At 45.2% G+C, this 22,115-nt stretch overlaps 1 protein-coding gene across 1 annotated transcript in view; it reads right to left on the bottom strand.

Moving 5' to 3' along the window:
• Positions 1-20,088: 20,088 nt before the first annotated feature.
• The window catches only part of LOC145406639 (acetylcholine receptor subunit alpha-like), a 606,054-nt gene continuing 604,027 nt past the window's right edge, over positions 20,089-22,115 (bottom strand). The window contains exon 11 of the mRNA XM_080277717.1: positions 20,089-21,142. Within this exon, the coding sequence (XP_080133843.1) occupies positions 20,942-21,142 (201 nt within the window). The 3' untranslated portion in view covers positions 20,089-20,941. The remainder of the gene's footprint in view (positions 21,143-22,115) is intronic.

The raw sequence follows: 22,115 nt of genomic DNA, 5'->3' as shown, positions 1-22,115 counted from the left end.
TGGTGGTGATCTTCGCACAACTTCCGTAAGTACGGATGTGGGTGTAGTTGCAACTACACCAGCGGCAGCATGATAGAGTGTCCCTAGTGTGACAGCTCCAGCTTGGGAGCGAGGTATATCGGGGTTTGGGTAAGGGAGATTCACCCTGAGACGAGATGTGGCTGAACAGCGAAGAAGGTAGTGTAGTAAGGGGTATGAAACAGCGGAAATGCAGTGCTCACACTCAGATTGGGGGTGGATCGTCATCAGTTATGATTTCAGTGTGGCACTTGTAACCGAGTCGGAGCCGACGAAGGTGTGAGAGGAGTCTGGCATTACCTTGGGAGGACAGGGGAAGCTGCTCATACTGAGTGGCCATGGCATACCATAAAGCAGAGGGGGAGCCAAGTTGGACAAAGGCGTGATGATCGTCATGGGTCAAGGTGGAGGATCGGTTCTTTATCACTCGTTTGATCTGGGTTAAGCTGGTCTGGACAAAGACATCAATATAAGGGCGGGTAGTGGCGTGTTTGGCAGTGTTGTCTGCCCTCTCGTTCCCGGCAATTCCAAAGTGGCTGGGGATCCAGTGAATGGTAATTCCGCCCCCTGCATCTTGGATTCGTTTGTCTATAGCAAGGATATCAGTTGTGAGCTGGATATTGTAGGAGGGAGAAGTCTTCATGAGTGTGTGGCTTGCAGCTGTGGCGTCAATGTGGATGATAGTGTTGGAGGAGGGGGCGGTGGTGAGAGCGCCTTTGAGTGCTGCAGCAATGGCAGCTAGCTCAGCCTGAAGGGTGGAGGCCCCGTCAGACAGTTGAAAGCCCAGTGTCCGGTTACCGCAAACAAAGGCAGCACCAGTTTTAGATGCAGCAACAGATCCGTCCGTGTAGTAGGTGGTAGAATTTGGAGGGGTAACGAAAGCAATGCGTTGAAGACCTTCCTGTCGTAATTGTTGGGTGGGTGTGTAGGCTTTGGGGGGAGATTGTGGGAAAAGGAGGTTAAACAGTGGGGAGCTCCATGGGGAGGCGGTGGCTCAATTGGTAGAGAGTTGGCCTGCAGTCCTAATGGACCCGGGTTCAAATCCCACTGGGACAGGGAACAGTTTAAGGATTTGAATTTCATAATTATCAAACTTCACTGATCTACCAGAAGACCCGCTGACGTGTCGTAAAAATACCCCCGCTAATACCAATACACCAGTCCTGTATGAGAGCCCTAACATGTATTCAGTATGGACGGTGGGTGTTAGCGCCGAAGTGGTGACATGTAGAGGTGTATGGTATGTAGAAGGACTACTGGGCCTTGAGTGCAGGCTGTGAAGCCTATGCCCAGAGTCGGTCACATAAAAAAAAAAGAAAATGGAGATGGGGAGAGTAGTGTCTGCTGGGAGTATCAGCGGCTTGTTGAAGGTACTGGCTGATATTGAAGGTCCAAATGGCACGGGCAACACTGTGTAGCCAATTATGAGAGAGGAGATCAGGGTGCAGATTAGCTGCGGCTTTGAGTCGTGGTAAAAGGGGTAGGGGGGAAGCCCGGCGTGCAAGCTTGGCGGCAAGGCCAGCAACTCTCCCTTGAATACGGTGACCTAAGGATTCAAGTGAACACTCCATGCGGAGATTACACAGGCTGGTCCACATTGGGGAACAGGTCATTATCCTCATGGCTTCGTTCTGAAGAACTTCTAGCTTGTCAAGGAGAGGAGAGTCAATGGTTGGGAGGACAGGGGAGGCATAGTCTATGATAGATCTTATCACCTGTATGTAGAAAAGACGCAGGACTTTATACAAGGCACCTCCCCCCTTCCCGGCCAAAGCTTGGAGAGCATTGAGGCGTAATTTGGTTCGCTCTCACAGATGACGTACCTCAGTGTGAAATGTGAGTTAGAGTCAATCATGACGCCAAGGTAACGGTGGACTGTTACATAGTCTATGGGGGTGGGTCCAAGGTACAAGTTATTCTTGGGGGGCAGGATGCCGAGGGGTAAGGCCTTAATATTAGTGGCGTTGATCTTTAAACCTAGCTCAGTGCATTACTGGTGGAGTTTGGAAAGGGCCCTTTGTGGTCTAGTGTAGTATGGGCCTCCATGAATGACAAGCATAAGATCGTCAGCGTAACATAGCAGGCGAGGCCCGGCCCCAAGATCAGTGGTCAGGAGGCCTTCGATGAGAGCATTGAACAGGGTGGGACTGAGGATACTACCCTACGGGGTGCCATTTTGGTGATGATGCATGGACGATTCTGGAAAAAGTCTTCAAGCCAGCAGAGCAGGTGACCACGAATGCCCCTACTTGCCAAGGTTGCTAATACGACATCAGGGCATGCCAGCTCAAAGGCCTTTTCCAGATCAGTGAAGACAGCGAGGCCTCTGCCATTTCGTAACTCAGGGAGGAAGTTGCTCAGGCACTCTGCTGCTCCTCTGCCTCTGGTGTAGGCAAAGAGATCACTGTGGGGGGAAGGCAAGCACCAGGTGAGACGCCGGAGCACCATCCTTTCAGCACTTTTGCCAAGGCAGCTCAGCAGTGAGATGGGTCTGAAGGTGTTGGGGTCATGTGGCTTTGGTATGGGGCGGATGATGGCCCTTTTCCATTGAGTGGGTAATTTGCCCAAGGTCCACGAGTGATTGATGAGGTCGAGGAATGCCAGTTTTGCGGCAGGGCCGACATGGGAGATCATGCTATAAGTGACCCTATCAGGGTCTAGGGCAGTGTTGGTGCTGGACGTATGGGCTAGGTCTAATTCATGGAGGGTGAAAGGCTGGTCAGAGTCGGCAGGGGTGTTTTGGCTAGTGTGAATGAGGTCCCTTCTGTGCGGATGTAATGTCTCCTGCTTGAGTCTAGTGGCCACTGGAAGCTGGGTGGGAGAGGTCTGGAGGGCAAACGCCTCTGCCAAGTGTTCAGCTTCTCCTTGGGGGTCCGAGTGTGAGGAAGGACAGGTGGTTGGGGGGCCAGAGACAGCTCGCAGTGTACTCCAGATGGTGCCAAGTCTGGAATGGGTCCAAAGTGAGCAACACCACTCGAGCCATTATTCTTCCTTAAGGGCATTTTTCTCAGCTATGCTGTGTCGAATTACTGCTTGGAGGTAACTGAGGGCTTCAGGGGTGGGGTTGGCCCTGTAAGCTTTCTTCTCCCTGTTCAGCTGGTGGTTAAGTTCACGCACCCGTGGACAGTAAAACCAATGATGCCTGTGGTAGTGCTTTGGGGGGACGGTGGTAGGATTGGCAGTGTTGGCAGCTGCATGGAATGCAGTGGTGAGATGGTCCACCTGATCATCAAGGTTGGGTGGGGGAATTCTGGAGGTTAACTGACCCAGGGTGGTGGTGAAGAGGTCCCAGTCGGCGCACTTGGTGTTCCAGTGAGGGGGAGGACCTGGGGGTTTGGGGATTATAGCCACCTCCATGGTACACAGCAGGGCATGGTGGTCAGAGGTGAGGGTGGGGTGGACATCCCATTGAGTGAGGAGAGCAAGCCCCGAGGACACGAAGGACAAGTCCAGCCTGCCCCCCTGCAGGTGCGTCAGTGTGGAGGGGTCATTGAGGAGGGAGATGTCAGGCGTTTCCACCAGGAGGACAGCTATATGGTGGCCCATGGTGTTGGTGGAGCTGCGGGAGCCAGGGCAGGGATGGTGGGCATTGAAGTCTCCTCCAATGAACACACGGTTGGTAGCAGAGAATGCAAAAACGTCGCCAAGGTTGGCTTCAGCCATAGGGGGTCGATATACAGTAATCCCTGTACTTTCCGGATGCCCACTTTCCGGACACCCCACGTGCCGGACATTGTGGGCCTGGACCCTCGGAACCCAAAAAAATGGCCAAAAAAAGAAAATCCCCCCCCCAAATCCGATTTTTTCCCCACCCGTAATTTGAAATTGCCGCACGGCACCAAACAGCAGTTACACCACGGACCCTTCACCCCTTCCTTCCTCCCCCCTCCCCTGTCAGGGTTGCCATTTGGTATTTTTCATTACCAAATGTGGGCCAATTTGGTAATGAAAATTTCGTTTGGTAATGAATCAGAATAATGCATTACCAAACGGATTTTTCACATGTATGAGGATACACACGATGGAGATGGTGGATTGTTTGCTCTCTCTGATTAATCTACTAGCCAACATAGCGTGAAAATAATCAACGTGCTGTTAATTATAAGAAGAGTAATTACATTTATTTATATTTGTATAAAATATATAATTGGTGTGGAACAAATGCTAGCTTTACGAATTAGGTAATGAAAAGTTAAATTTGGCAATGAAAATTGAGGAGTTTGGCAATGTGTCCTTTGCGATCAGGCAACACTATTTCCCCGTCACCACCAACAGTTACTGCCTAACTTCGATCGTGAGTAGATGCTTATCGCAATGGAAGCCACATGTGCTCGTTTTTTGTGAATAAATAGTGAATAAACTGCAATACCTCGCCACTAGACCACATGGGAATTTACAGAGTTGTGCAGTGTTAAAAAATTAAAATTTAGACTGCAAAGGATTAACTGTGGAGTGCAAACTGGCAGTTGAAACTGTTGGTTGAAACTGGCGTGGTGCAATTAACAATGTGCAGTGTTAAACAATTGTAATTCACTTTGCAAAGAATTACTGTAAGTGCAACAGAACACTAGATTACTGTACATGCTTCAAGAGTATTATTTTCACCACTGCCAAAGCCTTTAGAGAAGGCAGCCACAGACGTGCTGTAAGTACCCTGGTTGTGGTACAGTCACTTCTAATTCCTCATTCTTTGGTTCCTTTTCATTTATTTCATGCTTTATGTCCATTATTGGTGTGAATAGGGTCTTAAATAGGTTTAAATAGGTGCTATGCATGTCTGGTAGGAAGTTATTTAGGTGGCTTTCAAAGTTAGGTTGGGTTAGGATCCTTAAGTACCAGTCCAGGAGCCAGGGGCCCACTTTCCAGACGGGACCACTTTCCAGACATGCCTTTGGCTCTATTACATCGGATAATGGAGGGATTACCGTATGTTGAAAATTTTTAAATGCCCATTGGCCAGAGTGATGGTGAGACCCTGTATTTCAGTCCATTCGCCACAGTCTGGAGGAGGATCAATGGCAATGGCTGGGATGTGGCTTCGCACAACTATTGCACAGCCACGGGGGCCCCCACGAGAATGTGGGAGGAGGAAGGGGGTAAAACCCCACAAACGCAGTGAGCGGTGCCTCGGGAGAAGGGTCTCCTGGAGGAGGAAGATGTCTACACAGTCTTGGTGTGCAGCCTCCTTCAGGCGGGAACGTTTGGCAGAGACGCCCAGGATATTACACTGCAGAATGCAGAGGTTGGATAGAGGGGGTGTGGGTGTTGGCTGCTCAGCCGAGAAAGGGGTGCCTCTTGAGTCATTGTGGCTGGTAAAGGTGGTCCTCAGTTGTCCATGTCTGGCGGGTTCTGGGATGGCAGGGGAGATCGAGATCGAGGTTGAGGTGTGTCCTTCGAGGCAGTGGGGACTAACTGGTGCCTGCGTCCGACCGATGTGGATCGGCGTCTGGGGTCCCTGGACCTCTGGTGTGAGTCCATTGTCGTGGGAACCGGATGTTGATCTGGGGTGTCTGGGGACCCGTGTGCTGAGGGTCTCGCATTGGGCTCGGTGGAACTGCCCTCGGGCTGGGGCTCGTTCTGAGCAGGGGTTGGTTTGGTCTGGGGTTTGGGGCATACAGATGGGGTGTGGTAAGGGTCTTTCATCCGTTCTTTGATGAACCAATCCACTAGCGGGCCGAAGGGTGCAGGATTCAGTTGACCGAGTTGAAGGCCTATGGTGGCCATGGTGGCTCTTCCCAGCTCCAGCCCAAAAACGCACAAGGCGTCTCGGTGAACAACAATCTGAGTGGGGTGCAGAGTGGATGCAGTCAGTGGGGCCAGTGTCAAAGGTGTTGCATCCGTTTGTGTTGCCGATTCCTGCTTCTTGGGGCTGGGTAAAGGCTGATGGTGAAGGGGAGCCACTCAGACACTGTGATCTGTGGTGGAGCATGGTGGCATATGTGGAGCTGCTGGGGGTGGCAGAGTGCTCTGTGGCAGGGGAGGAAACTCTGCTTGTGAGAGTATTGGAGGGTCGGTGGTGCTGGACTGGGATGTTTGATGTCCCCAGATAGTTGTGCTCGGTGAAGCAGGGGACGTTACCAGACGATCCTGTACCCATTGGCGTTGTCTTTCGATGTCCCTCACCACTCTCTCCATCCGGGCTGGGCATGACTTGTTCCAGGCATGGTGTGAGCAGCTGCAGTTTGGACATTTCGCCACTGTTGGCTCTTTGGCTTTGAATTTTGCCAGGCATTGTTGGGTGTCATGCTGGGAACTGCAAATGGCACAGGTCGGCAGGCGAACGCAGGTTTTCTTTAGGTGCCCAAAGTGTTGACATTTGAAGTACCGGAGGGGTTCTGGGGTGTAGGAGCGGAGATAGTAGCTCCCAAAATTGCCCAGGTGGAGCACCTGAGGGATGTCGCCACGTAGAGTCACCAGGACTTGTCTGGTGGGCTCGTCTCTCATCTGAAGGCGCTCTGCTGCCTCCATCTGCTGGTGGCAAAGGATACGGTCCAGTGGATAATGGATGGAATACCCCATTAGTTTGAACTTGTGCGTAATGAGGTTGGGGTCCGTCTGCCTAATGGCGATTGGCTTTCCAGCGACTGATGTCAGGGTTTGCAGGGCATCCATCGTGGCCTTGTTGTGAGGGAAGACTGTTGTGTTGAGGCCCTGATTCCTCCCGACTGTGAATTTGAGGTCGGGGTATTCGTCCTCCGTGGTCATGACAACGTCATAGGTTGTGGGAAATAGGTCGCCCTCCATGATCAGCAAGCCTGGGTAAGGCAAGGTGGGGAGAGGTTGATTCGTCACAGACACAGCAGGGGTTCGACAGGGTGGTGAGGATCGGCAGGGATGGTGAGGTTGGCTGTCAGCAGAGGCAGTGGCTTTTCCCTGGCTGTTCTTGGCTGGGCGACCATCTCCTTTGGCATTTCTGCCCCGTGAATGAGAGACAGTAATAAAGCCTTCATTGTTAAGGGTGGAGGCAGCAGAGGCTTGGGTTGCATTGGCAGCGATTTGCTCACCAGGAGGAGGGCCGGCTGATGACTGAGGAGGATTGTCAGCAGCAGGCAGTGGAGCAGAACTCTCGGAGTTTGCAAGCTGTTCTGAGAGAGTGTCAGTGTCCATGTCAGACGGTGGAACGGGGACAGGTGCAGGGCGGCGAGAGTTCTTGGAGGGAGGGGCAGGCTTACGAGCAGCACCAGGAGAGGCCTTGCTGTTAGAGGTGTTAGGGGGAGGAGGAGCAGCCGAGATATCTTCCTCCATTGCCTCATGAACACGTGCAACATTGGCTGCACGTGCTAAGGTGGAAGGGGGGGATGAGGCGGCAGCTCGTGCACAGGGAATGGTCCCTGTAGGCCCAGGAGAGGGGGAGGAGGCAGAGTCCTCACCAGATGTCGATGAGTGAGAGCTAGCGTCAGAGAGACGCCGCTCTTGCTTCGCACCTGGCACAGCGGTAGAGCTAGAAGGCTTAGGAGAGGGGGGGGTAAGGCAGAGACCTTGCCAGACGTCGACGAGTGAGAGCTGGCGTCAGAAGGACGCCGCTCTCGCTTCGCGTCTGACACAGTGGCAGGGCGGGAGGGCTGCTCCTTAGCAGGCAAAGGGCGGGCTGGCCCTAAAGGCCTAGGGATCTGGGTCCCCTTCATAGTCCCTGAGGGACAGACACGCAAAACAAAGACCCACAGACATCACTCACACAGACACACTAACACACACCCTCAAAACAGCAAACTTACGAAAAACAATATACAGTAAAAACCGGCAGGTCCCTACAGTGACGGGCTACCTATGCTCCCCGTCCTATAAAGGGCGACGTAGGAGGCCCCGCCACTGCCCCTTTCGGGTCTTCCCTAATCTATCAGAGCCACTCTCTGCACTTCCCATAACCAGGCCCTAATGGCCCCCCCTCATGGAAATGCCCTAACGGCACCCCTTCAGGGTTCGTCTTCGTACCACGGAGAGAGACACTAACGGTAGCCGGAAAAAAAAAAAAACACCGACAAACACACACACAAGCACACCCACCCACACACACACAAGCAGGCAGGGTCTATCTTTGAGGGACAGAGTCTCTCTAAAAACGAGAAAAACGGCAGAAAATCTCCCTCAGTAAGTGAGGCTAAGTCCAGCAAAGGCCAAAAAGCTGGAAATACTCCCGAAATTGGCTCTCAGTAAATGAGACAGAGTCCAAAGCTCGAGAGAAACTGGCCGGAGGTCCGCTCACGACGAGAGCTAGGCAGGGAGTGAGTTAATTCCTAAAGCTCTGGACATCCACATCCTACCAACTCGTCTTCTTGGGAGAACTCCAAGGACAACAGGGCTTCCATCCTTCCTTCTACCTGTATCTAACACACCTTTATGCTGACGCCACAGTGCCTCACCCCTACGCCTACCAACATCATTTCTGCCAACACTGATGGAGACAATGGGATTATCTCCACTATTCTTCATGATGCTGTCAGTCTTATCCAATACATTCCCCACCTTGGCACCGGGTAGACACACATGCTTTCTAAGAGAAGTACAGCGCTCTCTCTAAATACCATACCTGAGAGTGTTCAGCTAGAACACAGATTTTCTTACCTTTTACTCGTATAGACCCAGTGGCCGGTCGAGATAGTCCGGCACCGCCCAGACTACTGCTAAACCCCTCACAGTCCATATCACTTATGTTCTCTCCCTTGTACTCGTCACGCAAAGCACTGAATGTGTTCTTACACCTCGCACTAGCTTGCTTTTTAAGAGTTAACTTAGTTTCATCCTTATTCACAAGCTTCCATCCTTCAGCATTCCTACATCCTTTGTCTCAAGCAACTCTTCTACCAACTCATTCAACTCACCCTTCTCTTGCCTGAGAGTTTGTATCTCCTGCTTTAATTTATGAAATTTTTCCTTTAAATCAAGGTAGCTTTTCTCAAAAATAGCATTGTAAACACTCATATCAGGTGCGGAAGCCATCTGTCATTAATTCACACTCAAAATAAAATTCACGCACCAGATCTCGACACAAGTAAAAAATCTCACTAACACTAGCTTTCGGCATTTCAGAGCACTTTCACTGTAACTCTAGAACACACATTGTTTAACACACTACCATAACACACTAGCGTAGCATTTATATCACACGTCACTAAACTCGCAGATATAATTCGCACAACATACGGATTTCTAGGTAAATCAGAAGAGTCAGGAGACACATCTGAAGAGATTAGCCTCAGGTATGCAAGTAGGGAAGTGGTACCGTTGAGTGCATCAATTATAGCCCGTATTCACAAACTTATGATGTTTCCTGCCTTAACTGTGATTCGTTTTTACAGAAAGGGTGAGTGAAATTTAAGAATCTTTCTGTGTCTTGCTCTTGCAAAAACTGTTCTTAGTTCATTCTTTATATTTATTATTCGATCTGCTCTGTGAAGAAACGAGTCAATCTTTTGAAAGCTGGCAGCTGATTGGTTGTCCAAGTGCATCCTTTATTGACGATGTATTTTAAAATATTTTTATTATAAGTTATACTAACAGTTTGACGATAAGCTTACCCAAATAAAATATTATATATACTGTAGTTGATTGCATAGATTGATTTAAAAACAGGGCCTTACAAAGTTAATCAGATGGCCTCGATATGTGTGAAATTTTGAACTCTCGAGACAAATCAGAACACGTCCAGGTAAAGCTTTACGAGTACTTTGATTTTTTTCCGACATGTTTAGGCAAATTAAGGTAAATTATATCATTACTGCGAAATTATGTAAAATCTAGCCTAGCAAAACATCTTACTGCCCCTCTCTCGCTCATAGAAAACGATCCCCCCACCCACCCCTCCAAAAAAATAATATGAGAGAAATAAACGTATTATAACCGCCAATTTTGATTTCTAATCAGAAAGCAAAATCTGAAAGAATTTTTGGGAAAGTCTGCGCTCCATCTTTTACTTTCATTTCCAAGGCTGGGATTCTCAAACATATTTACAATTGATTCCCCGTCGTAACTTTGATATGTTTTTACAGGAAGATGCCAGACTAGAAGATTTTTGCATTCCTTTCCCAGATCTTCCTGCAGAAAATCTTCATAACCGGCAGTAATTTTTGTCTCGTAACCAAGGTGTTAGACAGGAGGCAGAGGAAGATTCGACATCCTTCTTGCAAATCAAAACCCGAGTTGCGACAGGAAATTGATCCCAAGTACGCTTGTGTTTCACGGTCCACACATTCCCCGTATCATCCTTATGACCATAACCCCTCCCCCCAACATCATTTTGCTAGATCGGTTTCATAACCATGCCCTTTCCGCAGCTCCTTGTATTACTAGGCAATAGGTCTGTGATGATGATGGCGATGATGATGATGTGTACTTGTATCTATAGATAATATAATATTCCGGATGACTTGTTCTGCTGGACTGGACCCAATCTTATCCTCGGAGTGGGAATGTATAGCCAGGATTTACCCTTCCTCATGCTGGCCAAGCACGAATCAGGAAGTGGCATCACTAGTATGAGCAGTGTAAGCGAAGCTCATTCTTGTAACACTCTCTCTCTCTCCCCTCCCCCCCCGCGCGCGCGCGCGCGTGTGTGCGTGTGTGTGTGTGTGTGTGTGTGTGTGTGTGTGTGTGTGTGTGTTAGATCCTATTAATGTCATGGGTATGGGCCGACATTGTGTGTGTGTGTGTGTGTGTGTGTGTGTGTGTGTTAGATCCTGTTAATGTCATGGGTAAGAGTGGATAGTGTGTGTGTGTGTGTGTGTGTGTGTGTGTGTGTGTGTGTGTGTTAGATCCTGTTAATGTCATGGGTAAGAGTGGATAGTGTGTGTGTGTGTGTGTGTGTGTGTGTGTGTGTGTGTGTGTTAGATCCTGTTAATGTCATGGGTAAGAGTCGATAGTGTGTGTGTGTGTGTGTGTGTGTTAGATCCCGTCAATGTCATGGGTAAGGGTCGTCAGTGTGTGTGTGTGTGTGTGTGTGTGTGTGTGTGTGTGTGTTAGATCCCGTTAATGTCGTGGGTATGGGTCGACATTGTGTGTGTGTGTGTGTGTGTGTGTGCACGTTAGATCCTGTTAATGTCATAGGTTAGGGTCGACAGCGTGTGTGTGTGTGTGTGTGTGTGTGTGTGTGCACGTTAGATCCTGTTAATGTCATGGGTAAGGGGCGACAGTGTGTGTGTATATGTGTGTGTGTGTGTGTTAGATCCTGTTCATGTCAGGGATTAGGGTCGATAATATGTGTGATTGTGCGTGTGTGTGTGTGTGTTTGTGTTAGATCCTGTTAATGTCATGGGTAAGGGTTGACATTGTGTGTGTGTATGTGTGTGTGTGTGTGTGTCTGTGTTAGATCCTGTTAATGTCATGGGTAAGGGTTGACATTGTGTGTGTGTGTGTGTGTGTAATTCACCGGGTCGGTCAGGATCACTTGATGGCCGTGATCGTCAGCTTTTACCCTCCCGGAAGGGAGCTGAGAGCTCATATAGTCCGATCTAAGGGCAAGGCTGTGACCTTCACACATGCACACACTCGTCCCCTTGCTCAAGGGGGACAGTAACCACCCACTTCGTCAGTGAAACTTTTCGCAACCTGAGCGAGGCGCGAACTCCCGTCCACCAGTTGGCAAGCGAGAGCGTTACCACTGCACCAGCGAGCGGTGTGTGTGTGTGTGTGTGTGTGTTAGATCCTGGTAATGTCATGGGTAAGGGTTGATATTGTGTGTGTGTGTGTGTGTGTGTGTGTGTTAGATCCTGTTAATGTCATGGGTAAGGGTCGACAGGGTGCAAATATGACAGCACAGAAGACGACGTAAAGTAGTAGCATCCACTTGAAATGTCCGCTACTTATGAACTGGACAAAGATGTTTTAGAGTAAATTCACGGGTCGTCAAATCCTTCCCAAAATTCTTTCAGATGTTGCCATGCTTAGCGAGGAGCCTAATTTTTAAATACTGCCTTTACTACCGCATGTTCTGATTAATGATGTAACCACCAGTGTCATTAACCTCTGGCAAGACCTATTTCTGAAACCTCCTTGAGGAGATGTGTCCTAATAAATAAAAAATAAAAATAATACTAAAGAGTTCGTGCTAAGCCTAATATACTGTGAAAAAAAAAAAAAAAAACTCGGACACTTCTCATGGTACTGTGGTGTAAACTTTCCTTTGAAGTTATTTGAATGCTGAAATAGGGCTAATTGTTTAAATTCATATAAAATGATCTCACTGAGTGTGTGCCTGAGAACTTATTCTATTAAAGGCTGGATGGATTGAAAAACCAAGCCATTGCATAAGTGTATTATTTCATTCTCCTATAAATGTAAATTATAAAGTAGGCGCATGAGAGCTGCCCAACAGAACTCAACAGTCCGACACAGGGGGGTACAGCGGCCCCGATACTGCTGCTGCTGCTGCTGCTGCTGCTGCTGCCTCCTTCGGTCCTCTGCAGCGCTCCAGCACTGGCCTTAAAAGCATAAATATTTTCAAGAACGATATTCTTAACTCAGACTATCTACGCTGGAAGGAGTGGTCTTGGGCAGAATAGATGCTACCTTCTCTTTCTCCATAGTCTTAGATAAAAAAGAGGAAATGATCCCTGGATAATATTATGGCTCTTTTGTTCGGCTGTAACCTCTTTCACACACACACACACACACACACGACAAGGTAATAAAGTAATAAATGAGTAAGCAACTGACTCACCCGTACCCAGCACTCCTACACCATCGCTACTGCTCCATCTACAACCATGGCTTGTCAGTGTCACTCGTACCACTGGCCTCATCACTCTACACATATCACCTCACTGTTAACGGCCTTCACCAATGACAACCCAACTTTTTTGGACACTGACTAACTTTTTTGCACACTGACTTTCCCTTCACTCATTAAATTACATTTATCATTCCCTTTCTATCGAGCTGATCCTTTCACTTCTGCATAACCCTATCCCAGTGAATTTAAATGTTATCTTCAGTGGACTGTTGACGCTTCTTTGTTCCACCGGTCTCATAATTATGCAGTTCCTTTCAAGATACCCGACTCTGCTTTTCGCATTAATACTTTCTTGCACATTAACTAATAAACCCTGCCCCTCTTTCACACGCTCGCATCACAGCTGTCTACCACAGTTTACATTCACGTCTATTATATCAAACTTGCTTATTAGGCTACATCGTGATTCTCATAACTGACCTCTCACACTCCACACCTTTCTTATGCCCTGCCCTTCTCCTCTCAATGAAGTACACCACATCTGTCTTTCAAGCAGCCAATATGAATGTCTTGAGCACTTTCCTCTGTCCCCTATGGCCCAGAAGCCTCTCGAAGACTAGTGCATCCTCAATAGCTTATACCTTCGATACATACTGCTCTCGAGCTGAATAGATCCCCCACTCACCATCATCACCACTACAGCTGGCCAAAACTGTATTAATTCTCTCTTACACTGGAACTGTCTTACATCTTATCCATCTTTTGTCTTGCCCATATTTATTCATGTCCTCGCACCATTCCTCCGACTCACGCCAAAAGTCACATCCTCTGTCTGTTACACCCCAAGAGCACCTCGAATCCAAGTACATCATTGATATACACTTTTTTCGAACCGTAAAGAGCCCCACAGCCACAACAACAAGCTACTTTCTAGTAGTATTTCCTGCACCCCCCCCCCTTTCTCTCTCTCTCTAACAAAAGTAAACACCCTTAATACACACTCCACTCGAGCCTTATAATTCCTCTCCCCCCAGCCATTATCACCACCACAGCAGAAGCATACACCAGTGCTGGCAGCGACTGCGGACCTCTCGTTGAGATCATCAGGAGGGGAACTCGCAGAAAATCACCGTAACGGCACATTCCCCCCCCCCTTTTTCTATCTTGCTTTCCGAAAACTAAGGGAATAACGCACTAATTATTCATAACAATTCCTAGGTAGAGATTTGCGAAATTCTGATCTCCGGTGAATAAAACCAAAACGATTTTATCGTTATTTCTGTATAATAATAATATAATAATAATAATAATAATGACAATAATAATGACAATACTTCATTATAGGAAAAATGAACCACAACTGCATTTATATTTACTGTGTTTGACTCTGACGGGTCTCAGCACAGATCCCTACATAGAAAACAATCCACATGTGTTTCACTTTTGATGCACATTATCAGCGGAACCTCGTGTCGTGGTACGCAGTATATACAGCTTAGGAAATCACCCGCCCTAAATTATGTCCCCTTACAAAGTGATGATGCAGTGAAGAGCTTGTTGAACCTCGGACGCAACTTTCCTCACTCGCAACTAAATTAGCCTACTGGGCCCAGACTAAGCTAACAGATTATTCTCTTTCGCTATTTAGAGTTTAATTTGCAGTAAGAACAAGAGGCATGAGAGCTTTCTGCACTCCAGTGTCCTTGTTTTTCTTGAATAAAAAAAAAAAAAAAAAAAGCTAGGTATGATAATTTTTCTCTCGTGACGAAGCTTTCTTTTTTAAGGACACAAGGCATGGGAAGACTGCAATTACTTTTCCATGTCCTTCCGGAAAAAATAAATCATGGTTACGAGAGGAAGTAATCATAACTATACTAGTGAATTTGGACCTTGGCATCTATGCATTCTTCTGGTGTCCTGCCTCGCCTCACACAGTTTACTGAAGTGCAGTTGTCTGCGGTTACGATGGGGGAACGTTTGTATTAGTTCGGGGGTAAGTTTGATTCTACACAAAACTACTACACAGAACAACTTTAAAATGACCATTATTGGAATGTTACCTCTCGAACAACCAACATTCACTGATATATAAAGTGAATGTCAAAGTAGATACAAGTACTTTTATTGTTCCCCTTTTCAAAGAAACAAGCATAACTCAGAAACAGTAATGAGACTCATTTGCATGACGTAACACTTGTATTTTCGTCAACAGCTGCTTGATAAAATCCCCTCCCATGGCGGCACCAGCAGAATGATAATGGTTCAGCAGCAGCCACAGACAACACAAACTTCAAGATCCGAATTCACAAGCAAAATTTTGATCAGTTCCTTGTCGCTCTTACGGTTTATTTTGGAAGGAGGGACAAAACGAGTGCAGAGTCTTCCCATGCCTCTTTTTCTCTAACAAAATACGAGTTACCGGTGCTAAAATGTCGAAAGTTATTATGTTTTGCAAGAAGGAGAAAGAAAAGAAGGGTGCAACATCTTTCCATGTCTCTCGTTCCTCCAGCAAAAAGAAATCTTAGTTACGAAAGGGACTGATCGTAGTCTGTTTGTGAAACTCGCTCCAGGTGCTTTGAAAATTTACCTTGCGAGGCTCAAACGGCCGTATTCTGTAGACACTTAACATGGGAAAGGGGAAGGCAAGTCCCAGTGTACGACGACAATTCCTGAAGTATCTGACAAAGATAGATGACGAAATACGGGTGATACATAGATGAGAAGGAAGAATACTGGACACAGGTATTAGTCTGAGAAATAAAGAAGTGGTAGAAACCACAGTAATTAGGTGGCTGGAATGTGGATGCTTCCTCGACTGCACTATAGAATTTGAGAGCCTAGCATATCAGATCAAATAATCATAGGCGTCCGATCAATGACCGTCAAACATAGGGGCCTCACTTTCCCCTTTGTGATGCAAGTTTTAAGAATACGTCCGAGACTAATGTGACAAGAGGCCACTTTAGAGACCCTAGGATAGAAAACATTGGACAGCCTATACCCGGCTTGGTTCTACAGTCAAGGATTCGTCAAAGTTTAAACTGTATAGGTCTATGTTGATTAATTTTAACCCCTTCAGTACGAATGTATTTTTTTATATTTTGTCCTTACCACCATTAAATTTTTATCTTGCGAAGGAGTTACAATCAGTCTCTAGTAATGAAATCCCATCAACATTCCATGAAGTCTTGTAAACTGTTTTTCCTAGCGCCAGATTTTGTAATTAGTTTTGGAGGATACCTCTCGTACTGAAAGGGTTAACTAGGTCAGGTCTCATCCACCAATACAACTACTGTTATATTTACCAGTTTATTTGGGGACTTTTCATTTAATTATTTACTATTTTTACCACAGGAGCCCGGACCAAACTAAAGTGTCTGCAGAGCCAAGGTGGAGCTGGCCATTCTCTTCTATCACAGGATCTCTGCCCATAGTTACAGTCAGGGATTTCCCTAACATAGTATAAATATAAATGTTGAATATCCGAGCTTATCATTAAATAAGTACCGTACCGGCACTTTGTTATGACTTTGCTGCTTTAGTAATTTAGAGATTTGAGCAAGTAACATAGGTGAGAAGACTGAGGTCGGCTAGGCTATTGTTTCAGTTTAAAAAGGAGGAATTTTCTTTAGTCTCGTAAAATGAAATGACTATCTCTATGCAGGGACACTTGATCATTCCCGCACAACTTGGGGCCGGATTCACAGACACTTATGATTAATTCCCTGTCGTAACTCAGATCTGAATTTTCAGGAAGAAAAAGAGACATGGAAAAATTCTGGTCTCCTCGTTCCTTGTCATTCCTGCCAATGAATATGGGTTACGACGGGGAATTGATCAAGAGTTTGTCAATCTACCTCTTGATTCACACGCACATAGTACTCTCATTCTGGAAAAACTACTGATTGAATGTTTTGTTTTACATTACTATTTTAAATATTAAAATGCATATAAAATTATTACTTATCCGATAAAGTTCATTAAAAAGTCTTACTACAGTATCGTTGAAGAGGGTACTAGGTGAAGACATACAAGTCTTGTTTTTTTATCGTACGGGAACACAACCCTTCTAACACATATTTCACACAATTTTTACATAAACTGGACAACCCCATCAACATTTTGGCCAAATGACAATGCAACACATTAGCACTAACAACATACTCGTGCGCACTAAATGAAAAACCTATAGTATCCGACACTGACGAAAAATCAACACTGCAATTTTGTGTTCGGTGTATTTATTTTCATAATTTTATCATTCTAAAAATTAAATATAACTGCTTTCCACAGATGACTGAACTGTCCTCACAACTAATTTATAAAGCTATCAGTCAATGTAATTTTGATTAACAGGGTTCTGGACAGTGAAATCAAAAGGAGTCAAATATTCAATCTGACATCATTATGCAGCTCCTCTTCATGGATTAAGAAGACTGGACAAAGGAAGAGTGACTGGTGGGAGGGTTTTGGTAGCCAGGTAGAGGAACACACTGGGATCAATGAGTGGATTTGGTCAGGGGAATTAAATGCCTGGATCAATCCGAAAGGATCTCGAGTGAGGAAAAGTGTGACTGAAACTAATTACACAAGGGGACTTTAAATATCAGGATCAGTATAAAAGAATATTAACGGAATGAAAATATGGCTGGCATGTGATAAGGAAAAGCATGTCCTAATTAAGACAGTAGACTGGTTTGCCTAGAGCTGGAGAGAGATGTGGAATGAACGGATCTTGATCTGGGAACAGAGGGTTCAGGCTGTCACAAACACGTCGCATATGTTAAATATGTTCGCCAGCCAAAAATTTTTATTAATTAATAATAATGATTAAATAAGATGATTTACAGATGAAAATGAATGGCTTGAGGAACTCTCCATACTGTACACACAAAACTGAGCACGGCAAGAGTACAAACTGAAAGCCAAAATACTGTACTTCCATTCATTGTACTACTGTAAAGGTTGAACTCGTAGTTCCTCTCATGTTCAGGTAAAACAAAACAAATATTTATTAATTTATCTTTGATAAACCTGAAGGGTTTTGCTTCCACTTGTAATGCAGTGATGAGGTGTGAGTGACTAGGTCTGCTCAGCCACCCAAGCCACTGTAGTGTGTATAAAACTGAGCTGTGGGACAACAATACTTCTGGCTGGCAAATGACAGCCATCAGCGCACTAAACACTCAGCGGTAACAAGTCTAGCGTCTGTACAAGAAGACAAAGGCAAGAATTATTATAGACTTGCAATAAACAAATAAACCCTCTAATTGTTCAATGATCATTAAGTACTTATGAATGACTGGGCAACAGTCAATGTTTACATGGCTTACATTACGAGTTTCTCAGTATCATAAAATACTCAACAATTCTGATCTAACAAGAAACTCTGTTATTTATATAATAACAATGCCATTGACTTCACACATGTCAATTAGTCTACCATCATCAACAACAATTTGATATAGTAATTTACAGTACAAATGTTCCAATACTGGGCTGGGATTCGCAAACAAACTTATGATCGATCCTCTGCTGTGGCGAAGGTTTATTTTCGGTGAGGGTCAAGGCAAAGAGAGAGCAGAATCTTCCCTCATCTCTTGTTTTCCCCGCAAAAAATCAAAGTAAGTTTGTTTTGCAAGACTAACATGAGATATTCTTGTACCCTTGTTCATCCTGCAATAATAATAAATTACGACAGGGATCGCAGGTTTCTTTTTAGTACGATGAAAAAGATATAGAGTCTCATTTTCCTGTCCTCATCCTTCTGGGAAAAAAAATCACAATACGGCAAGGAAATGGACAGTAATTACCTTCAGTAAAATGAACAAGAGACATTGGAGGATTCTGCATTCTCCTTTCCCTGTTCTTCCCGTGTAAACACAAAATTAATAGTTTGACAGGGCACCAATCATTTGGTTTTGCAGTATGAGATTTGGGAATCTTATATGTGTTCTACTTTCTTTGTCTCTCCTGCCAAAAAATCACAGTTACGACAGGGCGTCGATCGTAAGTTTGTCTGTGAGTCTCAGGCCTGAATACTGTTGAAGCATCACAACACACGGAGACACCATGCCCCACGGAGCTGAGGGTGGAGGTGTGGGTGGGCTGGGGTGGAGGGGTTCATATCCAGTTTGGCTCAAGACTTTTATCTTTCGCCATGTTCAAACTCTGAATCTCTGGTGTATGTTTATAGTTCGAGCACCGTATCTGGCTCCTCAACAGTAGGACATGAACACAAACAGCTTAGCTAATTCTTCACACTTGTATCTAAAGTCACAGAGGCTCCCTGTGAAGCGCTCTCATCAGAAAAAAATAGTCATTTATTGTCACTTATAGACGAGATTATGTTGTTCTCTATTCTAAAATACAAAATATTTCAAAGAACATTTTTCAGTGTCCTCAGAACTTGGAATTTACTTGTTAAGTGCGCTATGTCTCTTGCTGGGGTTTTTGCAGTCATCATGATGCACCAAAAAGGGAATGACAGTTTCTGAACTTTTGCATTACATTCTATACCGCACTAGTGATTGTCTGTTGCAAGCTGCGGTATGGACATCTTTTCCCTCAGACTTTCTAATTAATTATGTCCCATCTCAGTAAAAATATGTATGGCTAATATTCCAATCCTATGATACACCAACTCTGTGTTCGTCTTTCACTGTTCTTGCCTTTGGACAATAAAGAAAACACTGAGAAAATAATCATCCTTACATTGTCGAGGACAGGACAGATATTTTCCACTGCAGTTGTTATTAGAAGAAATGTGTATCTTAATGTGTCATAGATATGGCTATATTAGAAACAAGAAAATAATATTAGCTGGAGAGAGAAAAATTAAACACTCTTTAGCAGTGGTCCTACTGTACAAGGATCATTAATTCTTATCAAAATGAAACAAATCCATTCCTCTCTACAAACTTCTATAGAGATGGATCTCCAGTCATCATACACCTGGCTTTAGTCTTAACAACTTCTGGATATTTACACATGGATTTCCATTCTGTCTACACCAGGGAATAGTTTGTTTTCAAAGATACTGTACACTTTCAGTTATAAATTTTGCACAAAGAGCTTCATGACACAAAATGCAGGACCTTTTGTGAAGTCTCTACCAGTGCTGGACACACGAGGGTACAAAGAATAAGAAAGTGTCTCTTTTTTTCTTTATTCTCATGTCATTTTATTTTCTGCACTAGTTCTGAAGGATGGTTGTATATGAGACAGTGGTTGTGGTGAAAGGTGTAGCGATGGAGGTAGTTACAGTGGTGGTATATCAGGAGAGATCTGCTGAACAGTTGGTAGGATGCTTGGATACTAACACAAAACTGCGGGTGCTGAAAAGATCTTGAATATATATTTGGCTGTCTCTGATGTTCGTTGGTTGCATTGTCGACGGTCGAATTAGTAGAAGCAACAGCAGATGACATGACTGCTGTTTTACGAGAATACCGAGTTTGTTAAAAGTCCCGTCCCTCTCGTATGAACCATGCACCAGTACCTCATGATGGGCGGCTGTGGTTATGATGCGTCTAGACCTGGTATTGACTATAAAGGGGAGGTAAATAACGTATAATCAGATGGGGAACTTTGTTGTAGATAATGTTGGTTATAATCATGGTGGAGGCTTTGACTGGCTGGGAAAGTGTACTTGGCAGACTCTCCTTTAAGAGATGTGAGCACTGGGGGACTGATGTGGTGGTGGCAGAAGGTCTGTCACTGTTTACTGGTAACTGTGCCACCTGCAGTGATGTTAAAGTCCTGCAAAAGGTTTGACAGAGATTTCAGTAGATCTTCTAGACCAACGGACGTTTGTGTGGTTTTACAGCACACATGAATTACATTTTGAGTATAGTATTCAACTATAAAGATATAGCAGGGCAGGATTCGGTACCTCATGAAATTTATGCAATTTCTGAACTGCTTGCCATCAGTTTGGTGGTAGAATACTTTTAGTGTTGGCAATAACACTGACATACAGCCAAAATTCAGGTTATAGAACCTCTCTGTCGTGTGGGCTCATACGAAGAGCCTTACGCGATACCATGGTAATGGAGCACGAGGCCTCGCAGCAAAAGCTTAAGGCCTGCACAGTCCTTGATAGCGATGTACTGGCTTCAATGGCACCAATGCTGGTATGGAGGCTTCATTTTAAGAACTCGAGGCATTGAATGGAAGCATGAAGCCTCAGTAGCTCTTGATGCGGATGTGCTGGTATTATACTAGGAACGCAAGGATTCACACGAGGTAACACGGCAATTAATGACGTTGGTGCTGCTTCAGAATCGCCTGGCGTTGGCTGTACACCTCTGAGAGTTCTTTGTCTAGTGGTTCACGGTCGTCGTAGAGAGACGGAGCCTGTAGGATGATGCCAGCAGTACCAACCAGCACCGCCAATGTGAAGATCCACAAAAAGAGTCGGTCCAGTACCATAGCCACGTACTTCCAGTCCTCCTTTACCTGCAACACAAGATATGGATCAGTGAGGAGGTAGTATCTTGAGTGTGTCTATTGTACAAGGATTTCCAATAAAACATGTCTCTGTTTCAGATATAATTATTGTTCCACTCTCGAGCTGCTTGCAAGATGATGTGCGGTTACACACCAATCCCAAGCAGTGCCATCACAAAATAACATACATAAGTAATTAATTCCTTATCTGAATTTATTACATTCTTTCCTTTCTTATTTTGAACTATTGTACTGCAATACAAAAATAAGAATGTCATTCTGCATGAGGATAACTCACTGGACTGTACTGTATTTTTGTCTAGTTGTATCTAAATTATATATATTATGGATATTCAAGGTACAGTAGATGGTACAGTAACTAACAAATAACACTTCATAAATCACGTCTCAGAGGTTTTGTTATCACTCTTCCAGATCTAGTGGTCACTGGGCCTGGTTACTTTCAAGTGACATGTCAGTATCTTCACTCTGTTTTTCAGGGTACCTTCGACTAACAAAACTGGGCTCTGAGACATCAGTCAATTCAGGTCTATGCTGTACCCCAGTTGCCTGCATATCCTCCGAGCCATCTTGACCCGACTTCTGTGATTCCTTCTCTATATTGGAATGGTTCTGACACTTCGGTTTTTCTGGCTCTCATTTGCTGTACATGCCTATGTACCAATCTACCATCATACAACTGCACCCTGTATGACAATGGTCCCTTACTTCCATAACGATCCCTGACCACCATATATCCCCTCTACCACTGTAATTTAAAACAAACACCTCATCATATATCCCAAATTCACTTAGAACAGTAATCTTATCATATTTTTTCTTTTGGCTTTCTTGTTTCCTCTTCAACCTCTCCAACAGATTTGGCGTCAATAAATCCAAAGGTCCTTGCAATTTCCGAACCATTTGTTACGGCACATCACATGAATATAAAGTCTCTCTTATTTTTTGCGACATGATAATT

This window comes from Coenobita brevimanus, chromosome 71, assembly GCF_032717465.1.
Source record: "Coenobita brevimanus isolate Jiangsu-jjx chromosome 71, ASM3271746v2, whole genome shotgun sequence".
Taxonomy (NCBI): Eukaryota; Metazoa; Arthropoda; class Malacostraca; order Decapoda; family Coenobitidae; genus Coenobita; species Coenobita brevimanus.
The sequence above is the reverse complement of the archived record's forward strand: the minus strand, read 5'-3'. Positions and strand labels throughout refer to the sequence as shown.